Here is a 25134-nt window from a genome sequence, read left to right as displayed (position 1 = left end):
TTTGTCTGCCCTACGAATTGAATAGAGTGGAAGCCCATTTGACGCTTCATTTTTTACCTAAGTGGCAACGCCCAACTGTTTAACGATCAAAAAAATTTAGTTTGTTTAACTGTGAACTACATTTATTTAATGTACAATCTAGTATTATCGTTTACGATAAAGGCAGGGCTTTAGAGAGAAGGGCTTCAGCTTCACCTGTTTGTCCACATGGCGCATTTTGCGAAATTGAAAGAAGTAGAAATAATTTACAGCAACATCTTTTTTGACCAGGTCGAATCCACAGCTTCCCATAAACCGCACGAATTCGCGCACATCATCGAAACGGGATTGAATCTCAGCTATGTAAACATTGCCATGCAGCTTCAGCACTCGATTCGCCTCGAGCAGATAATCATTGAGGTTGGTACCCATTAGTGACAAGCAGTAGACAGCCACGTCCAGAGATTGATCTTGCAGCGGAGTATTCGTTATGTTGCAGGCAACGATGTCCGCGCGAGTGGAGACCAAATCCATGGAGTAGACCTTGTTGGGCACCGATTGTGCCAGCTTACCCTCACCGCAGCCAAAGTCCCCAATGATCAGTGTCTTGGACAATCTCTTGATGGTCTTGATGATGCGCGCCAACGGATTTGCAGGCCATTTGTCCACCTGCTGGCGATATCCTGCATGATAAGCTTCAAAGGCTTCGGCGTCCTTGTTGAAAAGCTTCTCAGCCTTCTGGCTGTTCATTGTGTAGAGCTGCTCGTTAATATAGCGAAAACGTCCGCCAAGCAACTCGGATTGCAATTTGTTTGCCAGCCCGACAGGCGCGCTTTCACCCAAGGAGGAGGCGGAGGTTTCCATGGCCTCGACTGCAGCTTCGATCATTTCGGGCTTCAATTTCAGTTGCTTCTTTTTGTTATCTTTGGCCACTTGAAGGATTGGGCGCGGTTTTTCAATGCGACCGCTTCTAATCTTGTGCATGGCACGCATTCCATCATCCGCCTCGTCGTCCGATGACTCCGGTGGCGGTGCTAGCGGTCCCCTGCCCAATCTGTAGCCCGTTGCAGTTGCTTTTGTGGAATTTTCATGGTCGGCGTGGTTCTTCGCCTTTGGTTTTTTCTTCTTCAGCTTTTTGGCTTTCTTTGTGGCAGCAGCTCCAGTGCTCACTACATGAATTGGCTTGAATTTGATCACTTCAGCTCCCTTGTCCCATGGCGGCACTTCAAATGCCATTTTTATTATATTTCACTCAACTTTTTTCAACATAAAATCAAATCACAGAGCGACACGTGAAATTGAATTGTGTTATTGTCAGTGTGACCGTCTGGCGCTCAGCTGACAATGTCACAAAACACACTCCACTACAGCCAGTCTGGCAACAGCTACTAAAAGTGCTGCCAACTTATTGTTAAGCAAGCGCGCATTTCGCTATAATTCAAATCTTTTGTTTTAAATACTTTTATTTTTGCACTAAACTAAAGTTCAACAAGTTTTTGTATTAATTTATAATTTTCGGTTTCTCGCTATTCACGTACAACTAATTAACTTAAAACATATATATATATAATTTTTTTTTACAACTGAAGAAAAATGTGCTGCTGGGAAATATTGTTCTCTTAGGCTAAAATCGTAATTATGACAATCAGTTTTCGAACGTCTTTACAATGCAATCGTGTTTCAAATAGATTTATTTGTTATTTTTAGAAAATGCTTAATCTACTTTGTTTCCCAACAAACCATTTTTTCGCTCTCACACTCATTCAATCAATATTTTCACAAATTATTGAAATTATTTTGTTTTTTTTTTCTCCGTTTTTTTTAATGCAGTTCCTTGCCATTCATCATTTACCAAACTACAAAAACACTTGCGATTTACAATTGCTAAAACTATGAAATTTCAGTTAGTTTCTAATAATGTTTAATTACGATTATAATTTATGCGTTTCGCCTCTGCTTTGACTTTCGCTCTCCAGCTTCACTTTCAATCTTTTTCTCGGACTAATTTATTTGCTTTGTGAGCCTTACACAAATCTTCGTCTCTCTTGTTCCACTGCTCTCGTGCGCGCGCTCTCTCTCCCTCTCTGTCTTATTAACATTAATTATTTATGCATAATTAAAAAACGTTAGGCATATAATTTAAAGCATTTCTGTGTATGTGTGTGTTTCTTCTTCTTCTATTTGTAATACAAAAATATAATTACAACGGAATCGGGTAGACGATAGACTGTGCAGCTTAACTCGTTAAATACATTTAATTACACTGCTAAAGGGGATTTGGCAAAGAATGGAAAAATTGTGTGGACAAAGGGGGAGACTAAGAATCTCGTTTTAGAATCAAATGCGCTCTAAGTTGCTTTGTAATTTCCTAATGTAATGCTTGAATCGAATTTAATGTAGCTTACGGCCTACGAGTAATTCAATTACATTTAGTAGTTGACGCCGACTGTGGCGACGGCTGCGCGCTTGAATTTCAAATTTATTGAGTGCGTGTGTTTATCTGGCATATATATATATATATGTATATGTATATATATAAAGAGAAATATATATATGCATATACGTATATATATAGCTGTGTATATATATTTATAATATCTATATCAAGTAGCGCCCGCCTAGTAGCTGGCCTCGTGTCCGGCCAAGATGTACAGATCGTGCCCCTCCTCGCTGCCCAGCGAGCCGGTGCGCAAAAGTTGACTCTCCAATGCGACGACCCTGGTAAGAAGAGAGAAGTTTGAGTTATAAAGATTCATATGTATTTATATATGTCTATAGACGAGGGTGGTCTGATCAATTTGATCTCAGATCACCCCTCGCATAACACTTGGAATATGTCAAACTTGGCTGGCAATTGCAAGCTGTAGCTATGGGCACTTACTTATCGCTGCCCAGCAGCCGATAGGTGCGACTCATGTCCTTGATCTCCTGCGTCACCTCGCCATTGCGCAGAGACTTGCCCTGCATGCCGTGCTTGTGGAATGCTAATACACTGTCCGGTAGACAAACTATATAAGAGAAAGTAAGAGAAGGCAACAATTAGTAAAAGCACAGAGAGAAGGAGGGGAGGCGACTCCCAAAGTCCTTGGCCTACCAATACTGTCCACGTTAAAGTCAAAATTGAGTTGAGCAACCATTTTCTTGTGCTGCTTGGGATTGCCTTGGAGCGTAACCACCTGCATGACATTGCCATAGCAGACGAGTATGGCATCCTTCTCCACCTGATGGACGCGCACCACCTTGAGCAGATCGCGGCGTGGCACCATAGTGGCCATGGCATCATACTCCAAGTCCTCTGAATGGAACCAGCTGGCACCTGCAAGAAGGCAACAACAAAGATTAGTCAATTGCGATTGAAAGCCACAATCGAGGCCAACTTCCACTGTTCATGTTGATCAGATCCAGCTTGAGGCAGCCATTGAGGGCCTTGCGCACGCCTGTGCACACAATTGGATACTCCAGCTCGGGCGTGATGATCATCTCAAAGATGGGCGTATGGCCGTTCTGGACGCAGCCCTGGCCCAGAATGCTGGTGGCCGGCCACTCGCACTGCTTGAGCAGCATGAACTTGTTCAGCGGATCGTACCACTGCATCAGAAAGATGCCGCTCGGCGTTGCGCCGCACAGATATTTGTAGCCATTGTAGGGATTGCGTGTGACGCAGCACTGGGTGCAGCCCTTCGTGTCTGGCACTTTGGTGGTTAGCGCAAATTTACGCGGCACCAGCCGCTCCGGTATCTTGTTCATGTGCAGCGAGAAGCGCACCGTCTGCTTGGAGTGCAGAGCGACCAGGTCGTGCCGATACAGCTGGCACGACTTGCCGGACAGGCTCATCAGCACGTCCTTGATCACATACAGCCAGGTGGTGCGACGCGGAAACAGCTGATCGATGGCCGCATCGTGCAGCTCGTTCATATTGAGGTTGTAGATGCCCTCCTCTGCGCCGATCAGCAGATGCTGATCCCGCGTCTCCGGATGTATCCACGAGGCGGTGCAGTGGACGCGCAGCGGACACCCGTTGAAGATTTTGGAAAAGCATGCGCCCATGTGCACCTTGGGCGTCGGTGGCAGCCCGTTCGAAATGGGCCGCGGCGGCGTGTGTCGACGTCGATGCGAACGCTTCGGTGGCACAGGTGGCGTATTGTTTAGCAGATCCGGTTGCGCCTCCTTTTCCACTGTAACGGGCGCAGGAGGATAGCAATAAGGTAGACATTTGAAAAGGAATCAATTGCAATTGCGCTGCTCACCTTCATCGTCGTCCTGGGTACCGCCATCGCTGAGGCTGCGCGTGCGCGACGTTTTGCCCAAGTCATTGATCAGACCAATTAGCTGGTCCATTGAGCTGTGACGTCTTGGCGAATCCTCTATGCCATTCTGTTAATAGATGCAGATGTGGTTAGGTGGGTAACACTGTGCACACGGCAGCTGCTCACCTGGTTGCTCTCGCTTCGGTAATCACAGTTGTTGCTGTTCTCGCCGCTGGCCGCGTCTGCTTGGGCAAGCTCCAGAACGTCCGAGCTGCTGCTTCGCAACAGATTTAGGTAAATATGCGCCGTACTGTTGGCTGCGATGCCAGCAGCAGCAGCAGCCGCAGTGGCTGCTTGTGTAGCTTGCCCTGCCGCCGCCGCCGCCGCCGCTGCTGCTGCTGCTGCTGCTGAGCTGGTCGAGGCGCTGTTGGAATGCGAGAAGCCATCGCCGACAGAGTGTGCGCTAGCCGGTGGCGTGGCAGCTGTCTCATGCCTCATATCCAGGCCGTTGCTGCCTTTGCCGCCGCCACCGCCGCCGCAGCCGACTGCATCGCCGCTGGAATTATCGAGGAGTAGGAAGCGATTATAAAAGGATGCGGATGACGTTGCTGCTGTTGTGCTGCTGGATGCGAGCGATGATGATGAAAGCAAGCCATGGTCAGCGCCATGCAATGCTTGTGCGGCAGAAGAAACTGCCGCCGCCGCCGAACGATAGTTGCTGCTGTGTCGCAAATAATGCGCAGCGGAGGCGGAGCAACCAGCGCCTGATGCCGACGCCGACGCCAACGCCGAAGTCGATGCAGCTGCAGATGCTGAGCCAGAGGCACAGCCGCCAGCAGCAGCAGCAGCAGCAGCAGAAGTAGCCGATGCATTATTCATGGCAATGTCAACGTCCAGATTGATGTCGCCATCGTCGTCATCGCCAATGCTGGTGGTGCGCAAATTGGACATGCCCAGATAGGCACTCAGTCCTGGCATGGAGGCCAGCGAGGCGGACATGCTCATGGCATTCAAATTTGAATTTGAATTCATATTCTGATTGGAGTTGCAGTTGGCGCTGCTGGTGCTGTTGGACGTGGTGGTCAGTGCGTTGCTTGTTTGCTGGTTTAGGTGCTGATGGTGGTTGTGGTTGTGGTTCTGGTTCTGGTTCTGGTTCTGATTCTGGATGTGGTTGTGGTGGTTGTGCTGAGTGGTGCCGTTGCCAGTTGCATGGTTTGTATGATGATGATGCTGATGGTGATGATGGTGGTGGTAATGATGCCCTCCACAGTTCCCGCCGTTGCCGCCGCCGCCGCCAGCACCGCTGCTGATGATGCTGCCGCCGCCACCGGCTCCGCCTCCGCCTCCGCTTGCACCGCAGCAGCCCCCATTTGTTGATGCAATGCCCCCGCCGCCGCCTCCAGCGCTGCAGCTATACTCGGCACTGAGTGCCGAATCTTTGGTGTCGTTTAATGGCAAAGTTGCTCTAAGAGCAGCGACCCAGCGACCAGCGAGAGAAATAGACAGCGAGCGAGAGAGAGAGAAAGAGAGAGAGAGAGGCGTTGGAAGAGAAAGAAAAAGAAAGCCAAAGTGTTTGAGCTTCTTTGTTGATAACACGCACAACATCGTTCACTGTGTGGCCACCCACTCCATGGAGTGGCTGCTCGTTTGTGTGCTTGTGGGTGGCTGGGGGTGTTGTCTTGGGGTGGGGGTAGGGTTTTGGCAGTGTTCTTGTTCTTGTTGTTTGTGCGTGCAGCTCAAAACTGGACGAGTGGGTGGGTGGGCGCTATGTGTCTGTGTGGTTGCGTTAGAATGGTTGCATGCCCCATACCCAGACAAGTTAATCGTGTGCGTGTGTGTGGGTGTGTATAAATATTGGCGCTTCTGCTGCTTGCTGTTGTTGTTAGTGTGCAAAACATGCATTAGAAGCTGTGCGCGATAAGTTGACAGCGCGAAAAGGAAGGACGAAAATAGGACTTGACTTGCTTTCCCAGATAATTGATGAATTGGCCGCGACCACGCCTCCTGCCGCCATATAAATAAATAAATTAATGCAATGGCCATAAATTATGCATGAGCTGCAAAGCTGTTTACAAAAACAAATACGCATACATGCCATGCACACACACACACACACACACACACGCACACGCACACATAGAAAATTGCCTTGCACAAGAGAGCGCAGCAAATAGAAAAATATCAAAATACGTAACAAGAGAAAGAGTGGGAGAGTGAGAGAGAGAAAGAGAGAGTAGACTAGCACCACACACACACACTCGCACACACACATACACCCACCCATCCACTCACACACTGCATGCAGCAAATGGCAGAAAATTAATTCTTGAATTCTTAAACAGAAAAAAAAAAAACAAATTTCAAACAATTTTCCAAATAAAACGAATTTTGTATGCAAGCAGCAAATGCAGCACAAGAAAAGAAAGCAGCAAAGCCAAACACAAAACAGTGAGCAGCAAAAGGAAGTGAAAAATCTCAGCAACAGCTGCTGCTGCTGCTGCTGCTCTCTCCCTCTCCACCTCTCTCTCTGTGTGTGTGTGAAAACTCTGCTCTGTTCATTTTGAAATTAGTTTTTGGTAAAAGGTTTTCCTGTCCAATTTGTTGCAGTTAAAGGCTTCGACTGAAGCATGCTCAACAGCTCAATTCATCAATTCTTCAATTAGTTAGCAATGGGTCGAGCTTGGCATGTTTTATTTTTTATATTTGGAATTTCGTTGTTATTTACCAAACGGCAAATTTACGCTTGTGCGCATATTTTAACAAGCTTTGCCGTCTAATGGCAGAGCAAGACAGACAGCGAGAGAGTAAGAGAGAGGGAGTATATCTGCCCAAGCATAATTACGTTAACGAATGTGAGTTTGGTTTTCTTCTTTCTTTCGCAAATAGAAAATAACAATAGAAATTGAATTTCGTAATATCGCGCAATCAAAATATATGAACAGGGGCACTGGGCACTGGACTTTGGCATTGGTAAGTAGGCAATAACAATAATAATAACTATAAAAGCAATGTGCGGACAAACATTTGCACACGCTTCACATAAATAAACACTAAAAAGGGTCCATGTGCGTGTGACCTTTCGACTGCCAAGTGATCGCATGTTGCCCCGGATTAGTTAAGATTTGTTGTCGTCTTTTCGAATTTCAAGCGAATGCGGTGCGTATGCGTAATATGCAGCATAGACAAAGGCGCAGAAATATTACGTATACGCACTGAAGAACTTTTAGCAATAGACAATGGCCAAACAAAAGCGAGTGCACATAATAAAGAAGGAACAAAAGGTAGAGGGAGACAGGGAGACAGGGGGAGAGAGAGAGACGACAACGCTGAAGACTGTAGAAAGTTGTAAAGAAAACAAACAGTAAATTAATAGAACAAAATGAAAGTTGAACAAAAACAGGTGAGGAAAATGCTCAGCCACAGTTAATAATGAGACAGAAAGGGGGAGGGAGGGCGAGAGTGGCAAGAAGAGAGTAATTGAACTCTAAAGAGAGACTCAGTGTATATGTGTGAGTGTACAAAACTTTATCCGTTAGTTGAGCTGTATATATTTAAGTCTAGTATATATATATATATATGTGTATAGGTATGTGTGTTACTTGGGGGATTTGTTGGGGGTTTGTGTTAAGTGTTGCGGTGTTTTCTTAGCTAAGTTACCCAACTAAATCTAGGTTTTATTTTATATTTCGTTGCGCAAAAGAAATTATTGGTGTAGTTACCTTAACTTTAGCTCCTCATCAATATATTGTAAGAGGCTCCTACAAAAATCAAACACGAAAAATATACGAAAAAAGAAAATGAAAAATAAAAGAAAAATCGTTGTTAAGTTTCCAGTGGAAAGAAAAACAAAAACAATAAATAAGTAAATAACACACAAAGAAAAATTATTAACGAGAGTAAAAAACAGTTAAGAAACAGTTTTAATAAAAATCAAATTAAATTTGCACCCTCAAGAATGGCTGAAGAAACAGAAAAGTTAAACTCGAAACAATTTGTGAATAAATTTTGAAAATTTTGGTTTAGTTTTCAGGTGTTTTGTGTGATTCTTGTATAACTGTAGCAATGGCCGTTGTAACTGTAAAGCTGGCAGACAACAACACAAAGGGCAAGGGAATGCTGTTACGGCCAATTAAACGCATTAGCCAATTTTCAAAGGGCCATAATTTGTTTTAATAACACATTTTCCAGCACTTCATTCAAGGATTACCCAAAAAAGTAAAAAAAAATACAAAAAATTAAATTGGCTTATTAAAAAGCAGCAAAGGCACCAAACAAAGGAAGGCAAAAAAAAAAAAATATATGGGCTAATATTTTTCGGTTCGCTTTCAGCTTTAATGATGTTTATTGTTTTTGGTATTTTTTTTTTTGAGCCTTTGTTGTTTACTCTTGGCTTGCTTTCAGCGCGACAACATGAAAAGTCAACAGAAAGAAAAACAAAATTTGGAAATGTGTCGCAAAAGGCTGTTGAAAACTTTTCGGGCGCCATTCGAGCCATCGCGTTGGCGTGGCACACAGCCAATACACTTGGCGCACTCAAAGCATTCTCAGTACATAAAAGTTGACGCTGTCGCTTTTTATGGCCATCAATAAAAGAGCCGAGCGAGTGGCGAAGGGCTTTGTGGTAAAGGCCAAGCTGTATCTGCATAGATGACAACTCGCCCACCTCGACAAAAGCTGCGAGTCGTCAATGTAATCATTTTATAAATGACAAATGGCAGCCATGCCACCTGGCGGCTGCCACGGGGCGTATGTGTAATGTATATTAATTTCTTATTGATTTCGTGTCTCTGATGCAGATTTGTAAGGCGAGAAAGATGACAGACATTAGTCACGCCGTGAGGCATATATATTGACCAATAAGAAGTTAAGTTCTTTTGAACTCTGGCTTCGATTGCTGCCTATTACGATTTCATAGCATACTTTTGAGCACACACGCAGCTGCGCCCTGGTAAACGTGCATTCATCAAGCCAGGTAGCTCAGGCAGCTCAGGTAATAGTAATTAGTTTTCATGAAGTAGTTGCCAGCACGTAGAGTTAACAAAGCGCGAACGCGAAAAACTTTCAACTCGCAGTGCGTGTGCGTGTGCGTGTGTAAAGCAGAGCACAAGGGAGACGACAGAAAATTGAGTGTGTCCCAGTGTGTGTGTGTGTGTGTGTGTGGCAGTAGCAAATTGCAGGAGGCGCGTGCTTGGCCAGAAATCGTGCAGCCAAAATATTTCAAGCTGCAGTTGCAGTTGCAGTAAGCAAGCAGCCAAGCGCACAGTCAAGGCCAAACGGCGTCTGGTGCCAGCTAAATGACATTATGCGCGCAGTGCCAGTAGAAAGAAGAAGAAGAGGGCGCAACAGCAATGCCACAAAATGTGGCAGGCATAAATATGATTACAGCAACAGCAGCAGTTGCGGCCAGGCACGCCACGGAAGCTAATCTAACCTTAAGGACATGTTCATAATAAAAGTGCCGCTGCATCTTGGTCGCTCTGTGCTTTGACTATATGAGAATACACAAAGAGAGAGAGAGAGAGAGAAGCAGTGTGAGAAAGAGAGGGGAAAGGATAAGTACGTGCGAAATAAATAATAGCACCATTGTGCATTGTCATCACAGCAAAGTCGATTAAAGTAATAAAATTGCTGCATCTGATCCGATTAAGTTGAACACATGTGTAAAATGTATTAGATAGCCTTAAGGTTTAAGCCTAATTGCAGATTACTGACAGACATGTAATTAGTTTTTTATGATGCTACAAAAAGTGCCAGAAAAAGGAGTTTTTAATACTTTTAGTTTCTCTTAATTGTGATAGGGGCAAAAGAGTTTTCAGAGTTGCAGCCTTTACTCAAAATGTGGCTGCGTTTTCTTTTGTTTGTTTTAGCACTTTACTAAAACTGTTTTTAATAACTAAATCAATTATTATTTAAAATTTTGAAAGACTTTTAAGATGAACTCTCAACAATTCTCATATACGAAAACAATATTTTATAGAACAAAATGTGCCTAAATATTAAATGATCTCAAATTGAGCCGAAAAATGCATTTTGTATGCAGCTGAACAAATTTTTATCAAATTTTATTGCACAATTCAATTGTTGTTCCAGCTAAACAGCTTTTGGAAAGATAATTTCAAGGAAAAGTGTGAAAAACCCGATAGAGAGAAAAATCAATTTAAATACAATAATATCTGTATAAATATGTATATGTATATATATATATATATGTGTGTGTGTGTGTGTATGTGAATTATAGACGTAATCCAAACTGAAGCAGTTAACAAACGAGAAGCTAGCAAATGCGAATCTTGCTAAATAAGAGATGTAAAATGAAAAACTAAAAATCTGTAGCAAAGTTTCAGGCAACGCGATATTGATATTGGATCGATTCAGATAGATATGTAGAAAGATTTAGTTAGGGATTTGCATTGGGCCAACTTACATGTCGCTGGGCAACGTTTCGGGACTAGAAGAACGCTCATACCACGTCGAATTCGTCGTCATGCCTGTAGAATGTGGAATGTGGATTGTGGATTGTATTGGGCAAATGTTATTAACTGCGCACACTTAATCATTTCAGATCGGGTCTTTTTACTTGCCTGTCTTGAGCGTGTGGTTCTGAGCCGGAACCCCATTGGCACGCGACGTCATTTTGCTGGGAATCCGCTGCGGTACGCCGGCCACCGTCTACGAGAGGGAGAGAATGGAGTAAGCCAAAGTTAGTTTTAATGACAGCCAGCTGGACGGACGGACAGTCGGTGGTGACAAAGTTTTCAGCTTACGATAAAATCTCATAAATCAAAATCATATGCGTCTCTCTCTGAAAGAGCTAAGCTGCCAGCAGAGCTGAGCCATGCGTTACGCCTGGCCATAATACAACTTGGCACTAAGTAAAATTTGCATATATATATAACGATTATATGTATATACGTATAATGCACGTTGACTGCAAAGCGCCACGCAACGCGGACAGCGACTGGCAGCGAAAAGTTTTTGCAAAACATCCAAACAAATTGAAGATTTATGAATTGACATGCCGCATCCAGGCACATCCTTCGCACAGCCTCACACAAAATGACTTTTTAAATTGGTCCTTCATTAAATTTGCATTTGTTAGACATGGCTGTGTGGAGACCCCATCGGCTGCTAGACGGACTTGGACGTCTAGACGACAACGACGACGAGGACATTGAGTGCATAAACCAAATGTCTTCAAAATTAAAAAAATTCATTTAAATTTCAAATTTAATCTCGGGAAGCTACCAGCTATCTCAATCGAGTTAGCCGCAACTGCCCTTCAAAAATTTGCAAATTAGTTTACATTTTTATGAAAATGAATAAAAGTTAGGGTATATTGCAGTTGTGCAAGTTGTTCGGGCAGCTGCGCGGTTTCTAGATCAACTGAGCCTGGACAGCAATATGGAAGTTAGTTTCAGTTTCAGCTGCAAATCGTGCTCATAAAAGTTAGGGTATATTGCAGCTGTGCCATTTGTGCTACTCCAAAATTACTCAACTCAGTTTGCAGTCTAGAATCCAAGCCACAGTCGTGTATAATGTTTATGTTTTGGCAGCTTTATCGATCTATAGATCACGTCAATTACACTGTATCGCAGCACTTCTAAGAACTCTTGACCCATGTTAAGAACATAGTCCTTAACCTAGCTTATCAACGAGTTTTTCACTTGCTCTCTGCGCAGGCTGCGTGTATTGATTTTGTGGCCTAGCGAAAATGATTAAGGCAACTGCCTTGGGTAGCCGAGCCCTTAAATTAGGATTCAAGGTGTCTAATGGGCCACTAAATCTTCAAGACTTGCTGCCATTGTGGCAGCGCACAAGGCGAACTAAGTAAATATAACTGGGGCAAGCATAGCCAGCGAAGCAGCGCTAAAAGCGCAAATAAATTACGTAAGAAAAAAAATGAAATAAGGTGGCAAGTGGCTTGCGGGGCAGAGTCGCCGGCAGTCCGTGGGGCATGTGGCATATACTCACCTCCTCGTCGCCATCGAGATAGTAGTATTGCTGATTGGGACTCTGGTATTTTTGGAGCAGCTCCTTGGGCACACGGAGCGGCATCTCGCTCTGCACAAAGGGATGCTGGAGCAGCCGCTCGGCGGTTGGTCGCTTCTTTGGATTCTTTGTCAGTGCGGTCTTGATGAAGCTGTGAAACGTTTGGCTCCACTTGTCTTTGTTACTCAATGCCGGCGGCTTAAAGCCGCTCTTCGACATCAAGAACAGGGCGCGCATCGGATGCAAGTCGAACATGGGCGGCTGCAGTTCAGCCAGTTCTGCAAAAGAAAAGGAAAACGAAAAGGAAATGCAGCATTTAATCAATTGCAATCAATTTCCTCTAGATGAATGCTCACCAATTGCCGTAATGCCGCAGGCCCAAATATCACAGAGTTGATTGTAGCCGCCCTTTCGCTCCACGGCGGCCACCTCAGGCGCCATCCAATAGGGTGTGCCTGCAGAAGAAATACAGATGAGTTACGTTAGATAAATCATATAAAAATATAAGCTAGTCCAATATTCGGGTATACTCGGGTATGCCCGACTAGGATATGCCCTAAACTATGTTAGGACTAAACAATAAGTTCTCTTTTTATTTAAATTCCACAATGAAGGAAAAATCTTTGTTTTATCTGTTCTACAGATACACTCAAAGCGGAGCTGGCGCCATGAACGAGTATTATGCAGTCATGCTTATTCATTTTACTATAACACACGCTTGCATAAAATCATTATTCAAGAACACCACAAAAGGTAAAAAATTATGAAATGCCTTAATTGAGATTGGGGCATGCCACATTGCACATTCCACAGTCAGAATTAAATGCTCTGACTACACGTGACAACAGTGGCCACAGTTGGCGCACAATTTAATTAAAAAGTGAGCGATGAGGACACAAAAGTGACAGCAATTCTGTTAATTGAATGTCTGCTGTGGGCATTGCACAATTAATAGATACTCTCTAACACATAAAGGGAGAGACGGGGAAGGGATGATACAAATATAGAAGAAGAGATTTAGATGAGAGAGCGAGAGTTATATATATATATATAGAGAGAGAGAGAGAGAGAGCGAGAGAGAGTGAGACAGAGGGAGACAGAGAGAGAGAGAGAGAGAGAGAGAGAGAGAGAGAGAGAGAGAGAGAGAGAGATAGAGATAGAGTTAGAGTTAGAGTTAGAGTTAGAGTTAGAGATAGAGATAGAGATAGAGATAGAGATAGAGATAGAGATAGAGATAGAGATAGAGATAGAGATAGAGATAGAGATAGAGATAGAGATAGAGATAGAGATAGAGATAGAGATAGAGATAGAGATAGAGATAGAGATAGAGATAGAGATAGAGATAGAGATAGAGATAGAGATAGAGATAGAGATAGAGATAGAGATAGAGGCAGATAGAGATAGAGTCAGATAGAGATAGAGTCAGATAGAGATAGAGGCAGATAGAGTTAGATTTAGATTTAGATTTAGATAGAGTTAGATTTAGATAGAGTAAGAACGAAAGAAAGTGAAGAGAGAGACTCCTTACTCTTTACTCTCTAGTCAATAGAAGCATTGCGGAATTAAGATGTTCGTTACTCTGCATTAAATAAAGGAACAGCGAAAATAGTTTCAGCTCTAGAAGCTCTTACGCCAATACTCAAGACACAAAACAACGATAGGGAAAGAGAGAAAGAGCAAGAGAGTCGAGTCAAGTTGAGTCGAGGCGAGAATCACATTTGGCTTTATTGCATGTAGACACGGCTGTTGCCAGCCTGTTGTCAGCTGAGCCTGACAGCCACTGCAGTAGGTGACAACGAGGCTGACAATGGCCCCGATGATGGCGTTGATGGCGCTGAGTGTCGTTTGTTGCAGCTGACTTTTAAGTGATACTAAACACAAACATAAGCACACTTTTTGATTATTTTTATTAAATGATAAGACATCAGCAGGGAGCTGTAGTCGTTGTCCTGCAGCAGCCGCTACACCGTCTGCTATAGAGAGTGTGCGTGTGTGTGTGTTTGTGCTTTATTTGCTCTGTTTGCGGTTTCATATGCAGACACAATGATAGACAGAGCAGCAGACACAGACAGGGATTGCGTGTGTGTGTATTTATCAACACATTTGTCACAGCGACAATGTCGTGTATTGAAGGAGCACTCGAAATGATAACAGTAAGCGACAGTAACATTGTTTGCCAACTGCAGACACAACTACAAATACAGAGACACTCGGGAGACAATCGTCTGCATCTCGCTTACATATGCTCTTTGCAGCAGCTGCTTACCCAACCCGCTGCTGTCTGTCTGGCTGTCATTGGCAGCATCCTGGCACTCATTGGGTCGCTGCCACAGCTATTGACATGTGAGGGACTTTTTTTTCGCTGGGTAAACGGCATCAGTAATTCGCACAGAAAGTGCAGCAAGCATGGGAATGGATGGACGGGAGGAGGAACAACGATTAGCGTCCATCTTCAGGCATTACTCAATTTTATTAATGACTTTGCCAGGACATTTTATAGACAGCATAAATCAAATCGTGCGCTCACAATTAGCGACAAATTGTTTGGATGAAACGAGCTCAAATGCTGTCAAATCTCGAAATTTATGCGCAAGCGTTGAGATTTTTACGACATCAACGAACGAACGCATTAAAAACTAAACCCATCCTTGGCCCAGGCAGCAAGAGCAGGCAAAGCTCTGCATAAATCCCAGCTGACATAAAACCTTCTTCGTCGATGTCTTCGTCTTTATTGCAATCACAACTCAAATGTCACGCCCACGACGCACTGCCCCGCCCCGCCCCGCTTGCGCTCCCGCTTTATTGACTTCTTAGAGCCGCAAAGTAAGCAAATAATAAAGGGGCGGGGCTAGCAGAGGCGCGCGCGCGTGTCGTCGAGGCAGCTGTCATAATTTAATTAACGCCCCTCTTAGCCTCTGTTAAAACGGTCAGAAGTCAAAAAAGTTTTCATTAAGTGCACTCGCCGGGAGAGTTTGAGAACTTAATTAACTGTTGAGCTCAGCGCACAGTCAACACAGATTTAAAATGACCAAACAAAAGCCTACTCATCCATTTCGCATACTTGGGCTCGGCACATAGTTTCCCAATAGCCAAAATGCTCTTGATCTGAATTCCGCTTTAGACTTGCGCAGTTGAAGTTGTGTAAAAAAAATATTCTATTAAATTCGGAATTATAATAAGATTGACAAGGCTTACGGCCTGCCACCTCTGCTGCACGCTTGCCTGATAAGTAAACATTTACATATAAATTACGTATACAACCCGTTGGTTGCTTCAACCTTAAAGCGAAGCCCTGCCTTGAGCCAAAAGCTGCTTAGCGCAGTCCCGCAAAAAGAATCTATTAGTGCTGATATGAGAGCCGGTGGCACGGGGCGGCACATGTTGGTGGTGGCAGTCATGCAAGACTCGAATGTTCAACAAAAGAAGAAGTCGCACAAATAAGACGGCCAGCCGGCAGGCAAGCCCCAAAAGGGACATTTTTAAGAAATTACTTTCTTTTCCCACTGAGTTTGGCAACAGAATGAAAGCTCTGTGGGAGCTGAAGCCGCGCCACACAGCGGGCAGCCAACAATGCCTGAATCGGTAACTGTCCAGCTCGACCACCTGCCTAAGTACCTTGCTACCTGCGCCTCGGTTGTTCGTCTGCCTGTGCCATGTCTGCATTTGATATTTTCCTTTTAAATTCAATTCTTTCACATGCCTTTAAATTATTCACTACCCCTCTCTCTCTCTCTCTCTCTCTCTGTCTGTCTCTCGTTTTGTTTTCTAAATCATGCTCAATTTGTGTCGTTCGTTTGGCACTTTTTTACTCAAGTGATTATTGTTTCTTCTAAACTGCATTGCTATGCTTATTACTTCAGCTCAGTTGAGTTCTTTATTTTGCTTGGCAATTTATTTAATTTTCCATTGCTTGTTCTACACGCTGTTGGCACTCTCTCCGATACCCTGTAAGCAACTAGTGCCGCAAATGTATTTCTGTCTAACTTTCTGTTTAGGTGGTATTTTCTAGTCTATCACTTTGCAGTACACGGAAATTTCTTTCTTTCTTTCTTTCAGTTCTCTTTTTTTCGTTCTGCTTATTTGTTTTTTTTCTGTTTATTTTGTGACTGCTGTTGTGCAAGAGTTTAAAAGCGTGAAAAGCAATTGCGGTTACTGTCAGAATCCTGTCAAAGAGTCCTTTTCTTAGCACTTCTCTGTGTGCGGGTGTGCTAGTGTGTGTCAGCTAGCGTGTCTGTTTCTGCATTTATACACAATGATAAACACTTAAGCCAAATCGATGCTGGCTGTCTCTATGTCTGACTGCTTGTCTGTCTGTCAGTTTGTTGGTTTCGCTCCATCGCTCATATTTGTTGTGGAAAGAATGCCAAAATATTATTCAGATACATTTCCACACTTGTACATAGTCATAAAAAGCGCTCTATGCCATTTGCATAAATCGCAGCTAGCGCAGCTGTTGCAACAGTTTGCGCATTCGTTAGCAGCCAATATTTGCAACCAGGCAGCAGACAGCAGACAACAGACAACAACAAGAGCAGGCCACAGCCAAAGCCCAAGCCTGTGTCCTGTGAAAATTTCTATTTAAGCGTATAAATAAGTAAAACGTTGCCAAAACAACTCGGGCCAGTCGCAGCTGCTGGCTAAAATAGCAATATCACGCATACGCAGCGTAAGCGCCGCACAAATACAATTTGAATATTTACAAAGAAATTATAAATTGATAAAGTTCTTAAGTGAATTATGGAATGCAGCTCTGTCGGCAACAAGTATTTCATATATGCGTGCAGACAAACAAACGACATCGCTCATACGCAGCGTAGACTAATTGAATATTTTCACACAAATTATTATTTGATCTGCTTTATAAGATTATTATTTAATTTATCTATTTGGACAAACATAAACACATTTCATTTAAGTTGTTAAATATATTATTCAATTCAATGCAATAGAAATTCAACTATATTACGCATACGCAGTGTGGACGCTGCACTAATAAAACCTCAATAAATTTGCACATTATCTTGAAGCTCTTGGGATTATTATTATAAACGCATGCAAGCAGTTAAACGGCTGTAGAAAAGCAACTACATTAAGCATACGCAGCTTAAGCCAGAATAGATACACAAATTGCTAGAAATATAGCTGAATCCTTATACTATATCATATATGGTTTCGTTTGCACTCACCTATGAAACTCTTTCGCTTGTTAATCGTGGCTGTTATCTGCGCCGAGACACCAAAGTCGGCTAGCTTCACGTCGCCGTTTTCGGTTAGCAAAATATTTGCGCCTTTGATGTCGCGATGCATTTTGCCTTTCTGATGCAGATACTCCAGGCCCTTCAGCGTTTCGCGGCACATGTAGGCGATTTGCAGTTCAGTTAGTGGCCCGGTCACTTGATAGATGTCCTGCAGGCTGCCACCGCCGCAGAACTCCATGCAGATCCACAATTTGTCGCGCCGCAGATAGGAGCCGTAGTAGGCAATGATGTTCGGGTGCCTGCAGTCGCGCATCATGAAAATCTCCTGCTGGATGATCTGTATGTCATCGGATGGCTCCAGCTTAATAACTTTGATGGCGGCCAGCTCATTGCTCTGTATGCGTTTCGCCTGCAAAAGCAAAAGCAAGATAAAAATAAAACAACGCAAGCATTAATCAAAATGTGCATTCGCAAATGCGCAAGAAACAGAATCAATCTGTGTGCAGCGGCTCGTTAAGTTACTCGTCTCTCCTTGCGCCCAGCCACTCCCCGTTTTTCAATACTCTACCTTTAACTGCGCATCTGCATATTTGCACACACCTGTGCGTATATGTGTGGGCGCCCATTGTACAACTTCATTCATGCAAATATTTTTCAATAAATTTTTCCCTTTTTTTTTCTTTCTTTCAGTTTTGCGCTCGCACATCAAAACTGCAGCCACATAAAACAATATGTGTAGTATGTATATAGTCTATATATATATATATATGTATTTTATAAAAGGTAATGCTTGCTGCGTAAGTCTATCAAGTATATTAAAATACTTTTCGCACAGACCTTCAATCGAATTTAATTGCTTTTCTGATTCGAGTGGACAGCAAAATCGATTTTTTATTTCATAAATTCAACTAGACATGTTTTTCATTAATTAATAATAATAAAAGTAAATTTAAGACAGCATTTACTCATATATTAAAGTCTGCACAACAAGGTACGAAAATCATAGCTCCGCAACCATTTGACTTATCGCTAACATGCGCAGCTGTTGATATATATTTAATATAATTTGTCATTAGATCATGAATCATCTAACATCTGTCGAACGTTTGCAAATAATTGAAAACAATTAATGAATTATTTACTTAGTTGTCAATAAGCAAAGTGCAAGTGTTAAACCATTCGATCGGCATTAGAAACATCAGTCAAGAGTTGATTTCAGTTGGCTTTAAAAAAATGAAAATCTATTGAATAAGAATTAGAAATCCCGAACTTCAACAAAGGCAAAGCAGCCAAGGCAAGGATTTAAAGGATTTTCTACTTCATGCACTGAACATTCCTTCAAACTGAAATCAGATAACAGAGATCAGATCAGATCAGATGAAATAATAAACCATTTTTGTCTTATGTCAATTATTTTTGATATAGCTCCAATTTGGTCAGCCTTAACATTGCTTCATACATTCCTAATTTCAGCGCAGTATTATTGATGTTTCTATATCTACGATATCCTCATGATTAAATCATAATCATAGCTTGTGGCTGGTGTATGTGCCAGTTAACATTTAAAATGATTTCAGTGTTTTCGCTCGCCTTAATTGCGCTCAATTGTCGCTTAAATGGGTTTAACCTTTGCCCTCCGTCAATGAATCGTAAACGGCAAACGGGCAAGCGAAGGCTAACTGGTATGTGTTTACATTGATGTACTCTGCCACTAGCCTAATCGTCTATATCTATCTAGCTATATATCTACGATGCCGTGGGGATTCATGCGTATTATGCCAGCAGCGCCTGGCCAGCCCACGCCAGGCCTGGTCTGGTTTGGTCTGCTCTAACTGCTATTGCATTTCAGTTAAAAGCCGAGCTGCGCTTCGTTTGCTTTGGGGTAGTTGCAGCCCCCTTAACTTGTTTGCCCACCCACCCACATGCAGCACCTGCATGTATCCACTTGGTGGCTCAACTGTTTATCCTTGAGGTGCTGCAGTTCCTGTTCGTGTCTACATGCATCTGCCATTTATCCCAGCATCAAGCGCTTTATCTTTTCTTTTTTATTTCTATTTTTATTTCCATTTTTATTTTCGCTCTCGCTGCTGACTCAAGCTCAAGCGCTGTTTCAGTATTCTTCTGCGAGTTTTTATTTTATTTTCATTGCATTTATTATTCAATGCATGCAGAGACTTCATGTTGTTTAGCTTGTTGTCTGAGTGGGCTGGTGGCTTGGCTTGGCTTGACTTGTTTCGGTGAGTTGCTTGAGTTCCTCTCCCTCTGTGTGACCCAATTTCTGTAATAGTGATCCCTATGAGCTTGTCTTGCAGAAAGGTATACCATTCGTTGATCAGACTTCAGTTATCCGAGCTACAATCCCTTTAGGCAGGGCTCTGCATGTTTGCTAGCTGTGATATCTTTGCTAGCCTCTAATGAAGATAAAACGATTTTTATTGCTGCGCTCGCTTTTTAGTTTCAGCTCGTTTACCTACCTCCTGCTCTGCCCTGCTGCTGTTGTTGTTATTTTTTGCGTCCAATTTTTCACAACGCTTGCATTTTGTATGTCGTATTACAATGTTGCACAGTCTATGGCAGCAACAGCAGCAGCATCATCATCATAATTTGAACAGCAATGCGAGCTAGCCAATCTCTGCGTATACGTAATATTGCAGCAGCACATGTGTGGCAAAGTGAAACGATGACAGGCAACAACTTTTCGCAACATTAACGAGCTCCAACCAACCATCCGTCCATCGTCCCTCTGGGTGGCCCAAGGACAGCTCCGCTGCGGCCGCCCTCACTTTTGACTTTGCTTGTTTCTTCATCTTGTTTATGGTAAATAAATTATGCGTGATTTTTAGACAAGTTCCTGGCGCTCGTAAACCCACATCATAGCTAAAACCGACGACGACGACGACGAGAATGAAATGCCAAAGAGATGGCTTTCGCTTCTGCTGATGCTGCTGTTACCGCTGTTGGTGCTGCTGCTGCTGCTGCTGCTGCATAAAATGCTACAGATATGGCCAAGGCAGCAGGACTTCGTGCAGAAGCAGCTGGCAGGAAACGAGCTGCAGCACATCCTGCCAGGCAGTGAAGCCAGCCAGAGCCACAGCCAGCGCCAGAGATATGCAGCATCAACAAATTTATAATGAGCTGCTTTCTCAGCTCGAAAACGCAGGTGGGTGGAGTTACCTTCAGATGCAAATAAGACCAGCTCCCCTGCCTCTCGCTCTACCTATCTCTTTTTAATATATATATATATAGTTCACTGTCTGTCTCTGTATTTTCCTATCACTCACTCGACTGCATCAGTTTTGAAGGCGAAGTTTTCTATACGCAACTGCAAAAGTCACGGCAAACTTTTAATGACTTTGTTTGGCTTCAATTTTGCAACGCCCGCCGCTCTGAGAGTATTCGCTAACAACTGATTTATGTCTGCAATCTATCTTCTTCATATTTGTTTTAATTAAAAATGCATTACAGCCAACAGCGCCAAGCAAGACGCGACTTCAGATTGAGCATTGCAAATTTCATTAAAGAGCTAACGACATCGAAACAACATTAAATATTGCGACACGCTTTGTCACGCCATGCCACGGCAGCTGATGAGCAGAGCACCAATAAACGCTAATAATGTTCGATGGCTCTAAGGAGAGAACGCGTGTCTATGGCTCAAATGGTTAACTGTGTTAAAGGGGGGATTTACGCCGTTTCCTGTGTGTGTCCGGCGTATAATCGTTACAATTTCCGACATATGCATATGCATGAATAAGCAACAACAGCCACAGCAGCAGCAGCAGCTACAATAACAACCATACGCCTTGTGTGCCCAACAACCCTTACACATCGATATGTAAGCAATATTGTTATATACATGTCTGTATACATATATATGTATATATATCTGTATATATATATACATATATATATATATATATATATATTTCGTGGTTGACCCCAACAACAAAAAGGTTTGCCGTTCGGCCCCTTGACTGATGTTGCGTTGGCAACCAGCTTTCAATATATTTATAGCTCTTTTCCAAACTGAAAGCTGAGCATATTGGTTTGGTGCAATGTACGTTTGTCAGCTGGAACGCTTGTAACTTGAAACTACAGCGTGGAAATGTGGAATATAATTCAATATGTGGAATCTAGATACGCTCATCTTTTAAGTTATAAATGGAGCATTATAATAATAATTTAAGAGAGATTTCAAGACGACTTCAAGATCTACAATATGCTCGATATATGTTTAAAGCATGTCTAGATTAATATTTCTATAGCTACGCCCAAGGCAAATTGAGAAAAGACCACAACTTATCACAGCTGCGATTCGAGGTTTTTACTGTGAATAGATTGGCGCACAAACCTTATCGACCACAGCTTTTGAGCTCTCAAATGACGGCTGACCTTCAGCTATAGAAATGTTTATAAGTGATGTGATTTTCCCATTTAAAAAACCCATTAAATTGATAAACATTTGAGCTGCACTAATTAATAATAAAAACTATTGATAAACTAATGATGCAATGCTCTTTGATAGGAACATTTTTCATAAATCATCAACTTTTTGCACTGTGAGCGCGTATTCAGCAGCTGGTTATGCCTCGTTCTCATTGCTTCATAATGGATTTTCGTGCATTAATCACATTGTTTAATTGCCTTTGTTATTGTTGTTGTTGTTCTTATTTTTTAGGCCGTGGGCTAAATGCGCTGAATAATTACATTAAAGGAACATTTGCATTAACTCATACGAGCATGCAGATGCAGCAATAAAAAACGTTGACAATTGACAAATAATTATGAATATTATATATACACTTATATGCATGTATGAGTGTGTGTGTGTTCCATAATTGCATTTGAAAACATGATATTCATATGAACTGTGAAAATATGTCAACTATAAACCACATACAATAAATGCATTATTTTTAGCCACGGGAACGGCATAATTCAGCAGAATTGAAAATTTCATTTCAATTTCGCTGACAGTGGATAAGTTAATTTAATTAGCCATGACATTCACATGCATTAGCCATGATAATTGTAACTGTGAAACCAGAAGGAAAAGGAGCAGGAGTTGGAGCAGCAGCAGTGGCTGAAACCTGCTCGCATGACACGTTTGAAGTAGTCAAAGTCATTAAATGGATATTTGCAGCTATTCGCATAACACTTGACTCGCCTCGGTTCAAGTACCTTGGCGCGTGGCAAATGAGAAAAACTAAGCGATAAATTGAACACAACAACAATTTTCATTCATCTTTGTCGATCGAACTGAAGTGGAGCTGAGCGGCGAGTGGGTGGGTCGTATTCAAGTGTCAGGCAATCCAAGCAATTGGTTGGGGTCTGGGTCATTGCCAAGATGAGCCTCAAAGACAACAAAAAAAAGAGAGACGACATCTTGGCTGCTGTTTTTATTGAGCACTCGACATGACTTGCCAGAGAGAGAGCGGGGCAAAATTTATCAAATTTGTCAAGCAGAAAAAAAAACAAGCACAAAAAATATGGATAATCAATCAATGCGGACAGCAACAGCAGCAGCAGCAGCAGCTAAATCGATAAATTCTGCTTGCCAACAAATGGGCAACTTTTTGCAGGCCATATATTTTGAGGCGTGTGGGCGTGGTCATTGCAACCTACCGCAACAATTTTATATATATTCAAATGAATCTCTTAAGCAATTGACAAAAATTGTGATTGTCATTTATTTTTTTTATTTTCGGTTCTGTTTTGAAGCAAAGGCAAAAACAAATTTATGGCATTTTTCTCATTCATTCATTTATTTTCGCTGTTCTGCTGCTTCTTCTTATCGCTGCTGTTGGTGTTGTTTTTAACGCGTGCTTTTTACCACAAATGTTTGCCATTTTTCGCTGTCGGTTTTGTCTTTTAATGCTGGCATTATGTCAGCTTTTTAAATTGTTTATTCGTGTACGAAAGTGTCGTAAATGGAATGAAATACGAAGCGGACAGGCAGACAGACAGAGAGAGTGGGTGGGTGGGTGGTTGGTAGAGAGAGCGAGTGTCTGAGGTTGGGGATGGGTGGCGGGCACATTAATATGACCTTTCCGTGAACCTTTTGAGTACTTTCACAGTGCATTCGACTCAACCCGCATATCTAACTATGTTAAATGCAAATTTGGAATTTATCAAATATAAATTTACATTCATTTTATCTGCATTCAATGCGGCATAAATTTGATGGCTTTAACTAGCGAATAAATTGTGAACGCAAAATGCAGATAACAAAAATAATTATAACTATTATGCCGTTAATTGCACATAAACAAATTGTGATTATGCATGTGTGTGTGTGTGTGTGTGTGTGAGTGTATGTGAATTCATTTAATTCCCGCTGCTCGACGATTAAAAGCAAATTTTTATCGCCTGGCACTTAATAAGTAGTAGAAGAATATGTGAGTGCAGGAGAGATAGCAATATAAAAACAAAACAAGACACACACACAGAGAGAGATACACTCCCTCCCTGCTTCAGTTGTCTGTCAGTATTCATAATGAGCGCGCACTTGGACGCGAGGCGAGATAAAACGAGTTAAATATGGCGCAGCGCGGAAGGAAGTAAACTAAAAGCTTTGCAGTAAAAGGCGGCAGCAGAGTGGCAGGAGACGGCGAGGCAGCAGCTCAGGGCGCAGACAACAAAGAAATTTCGAGTCCCACAAAGCGTCGCTGCGGAGTCTCCAGTGGAGTCACGCGGAAAGCATTTTGCACTCCATGAAACAAAAAATACAAAAAAAAAACCAGAAGCCAATACACTCGTAATGCTATGCAGGCGAAGTCCTTTGAACCCTAGCTGTGTGCTCTGACGAGGTCATTATCATTATTATTAACATGTGACTGACCCGTTCCGTGCTCCTCTTCATAACTGTCTGCACCCCATTGGAATGCTTATGAATTCGCAATAAATTCCTCAACAAGCTAAATCGTTTCGCGCTTTGAACAGAGTATTCCGCAGTCGATTGCACGCCGCAGGAATGTTTCTATAGCTAGATTTATTTCAATGGCATTTACTGTGCTTCCCTATGATTCGTGGCATTTGCTGTCCATTCAAACTGGATATTCACAGCGATTAGTTGAAGGACGAATACTCCACTCGATTCGTGGCAATTGCCATGCACAATTTGCCCCGCATTTAAGGGCTGAGCTAATTGTCAAAGGCTTAATTGCGATCTGTTAATCTGTTGTCAATCCATCGCCACATTTCAGACGTGTTTGCTTGATATTCGTGACACACTTCGTCTTCAGGTGTTCAAACAAAACTTCGTTTCATGCTACTTAGACAGCTGCCCGGCCTCTGACCCACTGAGCACAGCGGCAGCTCTCAACTGACCACCTCAAGCGCTTTTCATGCCTTTATGTATCTGGCTCAGCTCAGCTCAGCTCTTATTTGCTTTTCATTTTCATTTTCATTTTCATGGTGTTTTATTTCACACAGCCCTCTTTGTTTGTGTCCCGGCGCTTTTGGGTTCTTTCTCTTCGCATTTGAGTGACGCCTTGAGGCGTTTCTCTTTGCCACTCCAGCAGCGTTCATTAGGTCGAAAATTTTTTGCGCTTTAATTTTAATACGCGGGCGCTTTGCTCATCAATTTCAATAAAACTAAAAGCTGCGGGGTTCAGTAGCCCCCCAAAAGCGGCTCAGTGTGTGGGCGTGCTTGAAAGGTCAAGCAATTTCGAGACTGTTTAAAGTCTGCGCCTCTCCCCCTATCGCTCTCTCTATCTCTC

At 42.7% G+C, this 25134-nt stretch overlaps 2 protein-coding genes across 3 annotated transcripts in view; both read right to left on the bottom strand.

The window, feature by feature from the left end:
• Positions 1-144: 144 nt before the first annotated feature.
• LOC111597990 (ribosomal RNA-processing protein 8) lies at positions 145-1319 on the bottom strand. Its single transcript, XM_023312969.2, has one exon. It carries the CDS (start codon positions 1213-1215, stop codon positions 145-147), a length of 1071 nt encoding a protein of 356 aa, XP_023168737.2. The 5' UTR covers positions 1216-1319.
• A 1212-nt stretch (positions 1320-2531) lies between these two features.
• The window catches only part of LOC111597940 (mitogen-activated protein kinase kinase kinase kinase 5), a 45866-nt gene continuing 23263 nt past the window's right edge, over positions 2532-25134 (bottom strand). Inside the window, exons 2-13 of one of the 2 annotated variants that reach the window (XM_023312896.2) lie at positions 17402-17822; positions 12572-12670; positions 12198-12493; positions 10808-10895; positions 10651-10714; positions 7946-7984; positions 4413-4782; positions 4227-4353; positions 3363-4154; positions 3074-3295; positions 2861-2987; positions 2532-2697 (exon numbers count right to left, since the gene is read on the bottom strand). In XM_023312896.2, coding sequence (XP_023168664.2) covers positions 2598-2697; positions 2861-2987; positions 3074-3295; positions 3363-4154; positions 4227-4353; positions 4413-4782; positions 7946-7984; positions 10651-10714; positions 10808-10895; positions 12198-12493; positions 12572-12670; positions 17402-17822 — 2745 coding nt within the window. In that variant the 3' untranslated portion in view covers positions 2532-2597. The remainder of the gene's footprint in view (positions 2698-2860; positions 2988-3073; positions 3296-3362; positions 4155-4226; positions 4354-4412; positions 4783-7945; positions 7985-10650; positions 10715-10807; positions 10896-12197; positions 12494-12571; positions 12671-17401; positions 17823-25134) is intronic. The other variant, XM_023312897.2, reaches the window with a different exon arrangement.

Source organism: Drosophila hydei, unplaced genomic scaffold, assembly GCF_003285905.1.
Source record: "Drosophila hydei strain 15085-1641.00,03,60 unplaced genomic scaffold, DhydRS2 tig00008130-arrow-arrow-pilon, whole genome shotgun sequence".
In the NCBI taxonomy this organism is placed as follows: Eukaryota; Metazoa; Arthropoda; class Insecta; order Diptera; family Drosophilidae; genus Drosophila; species Drosophila hydei.
The sequence above is the reverse complement of the archived record's forward strand: the minus strand, read 5'-3'. Positions and strand labels throughout refer to the sequence as shown.

What these genes read in the sequence shown, in the direction of transcription:
- LOC111597990 (XM_023312969.2), bottom strand. Translation starts at nt 1,215, where the DNA reads ATGGCATTTGAAGTGCCGCCATGGGACAAGGGAGCTGAAGTGATCAAA.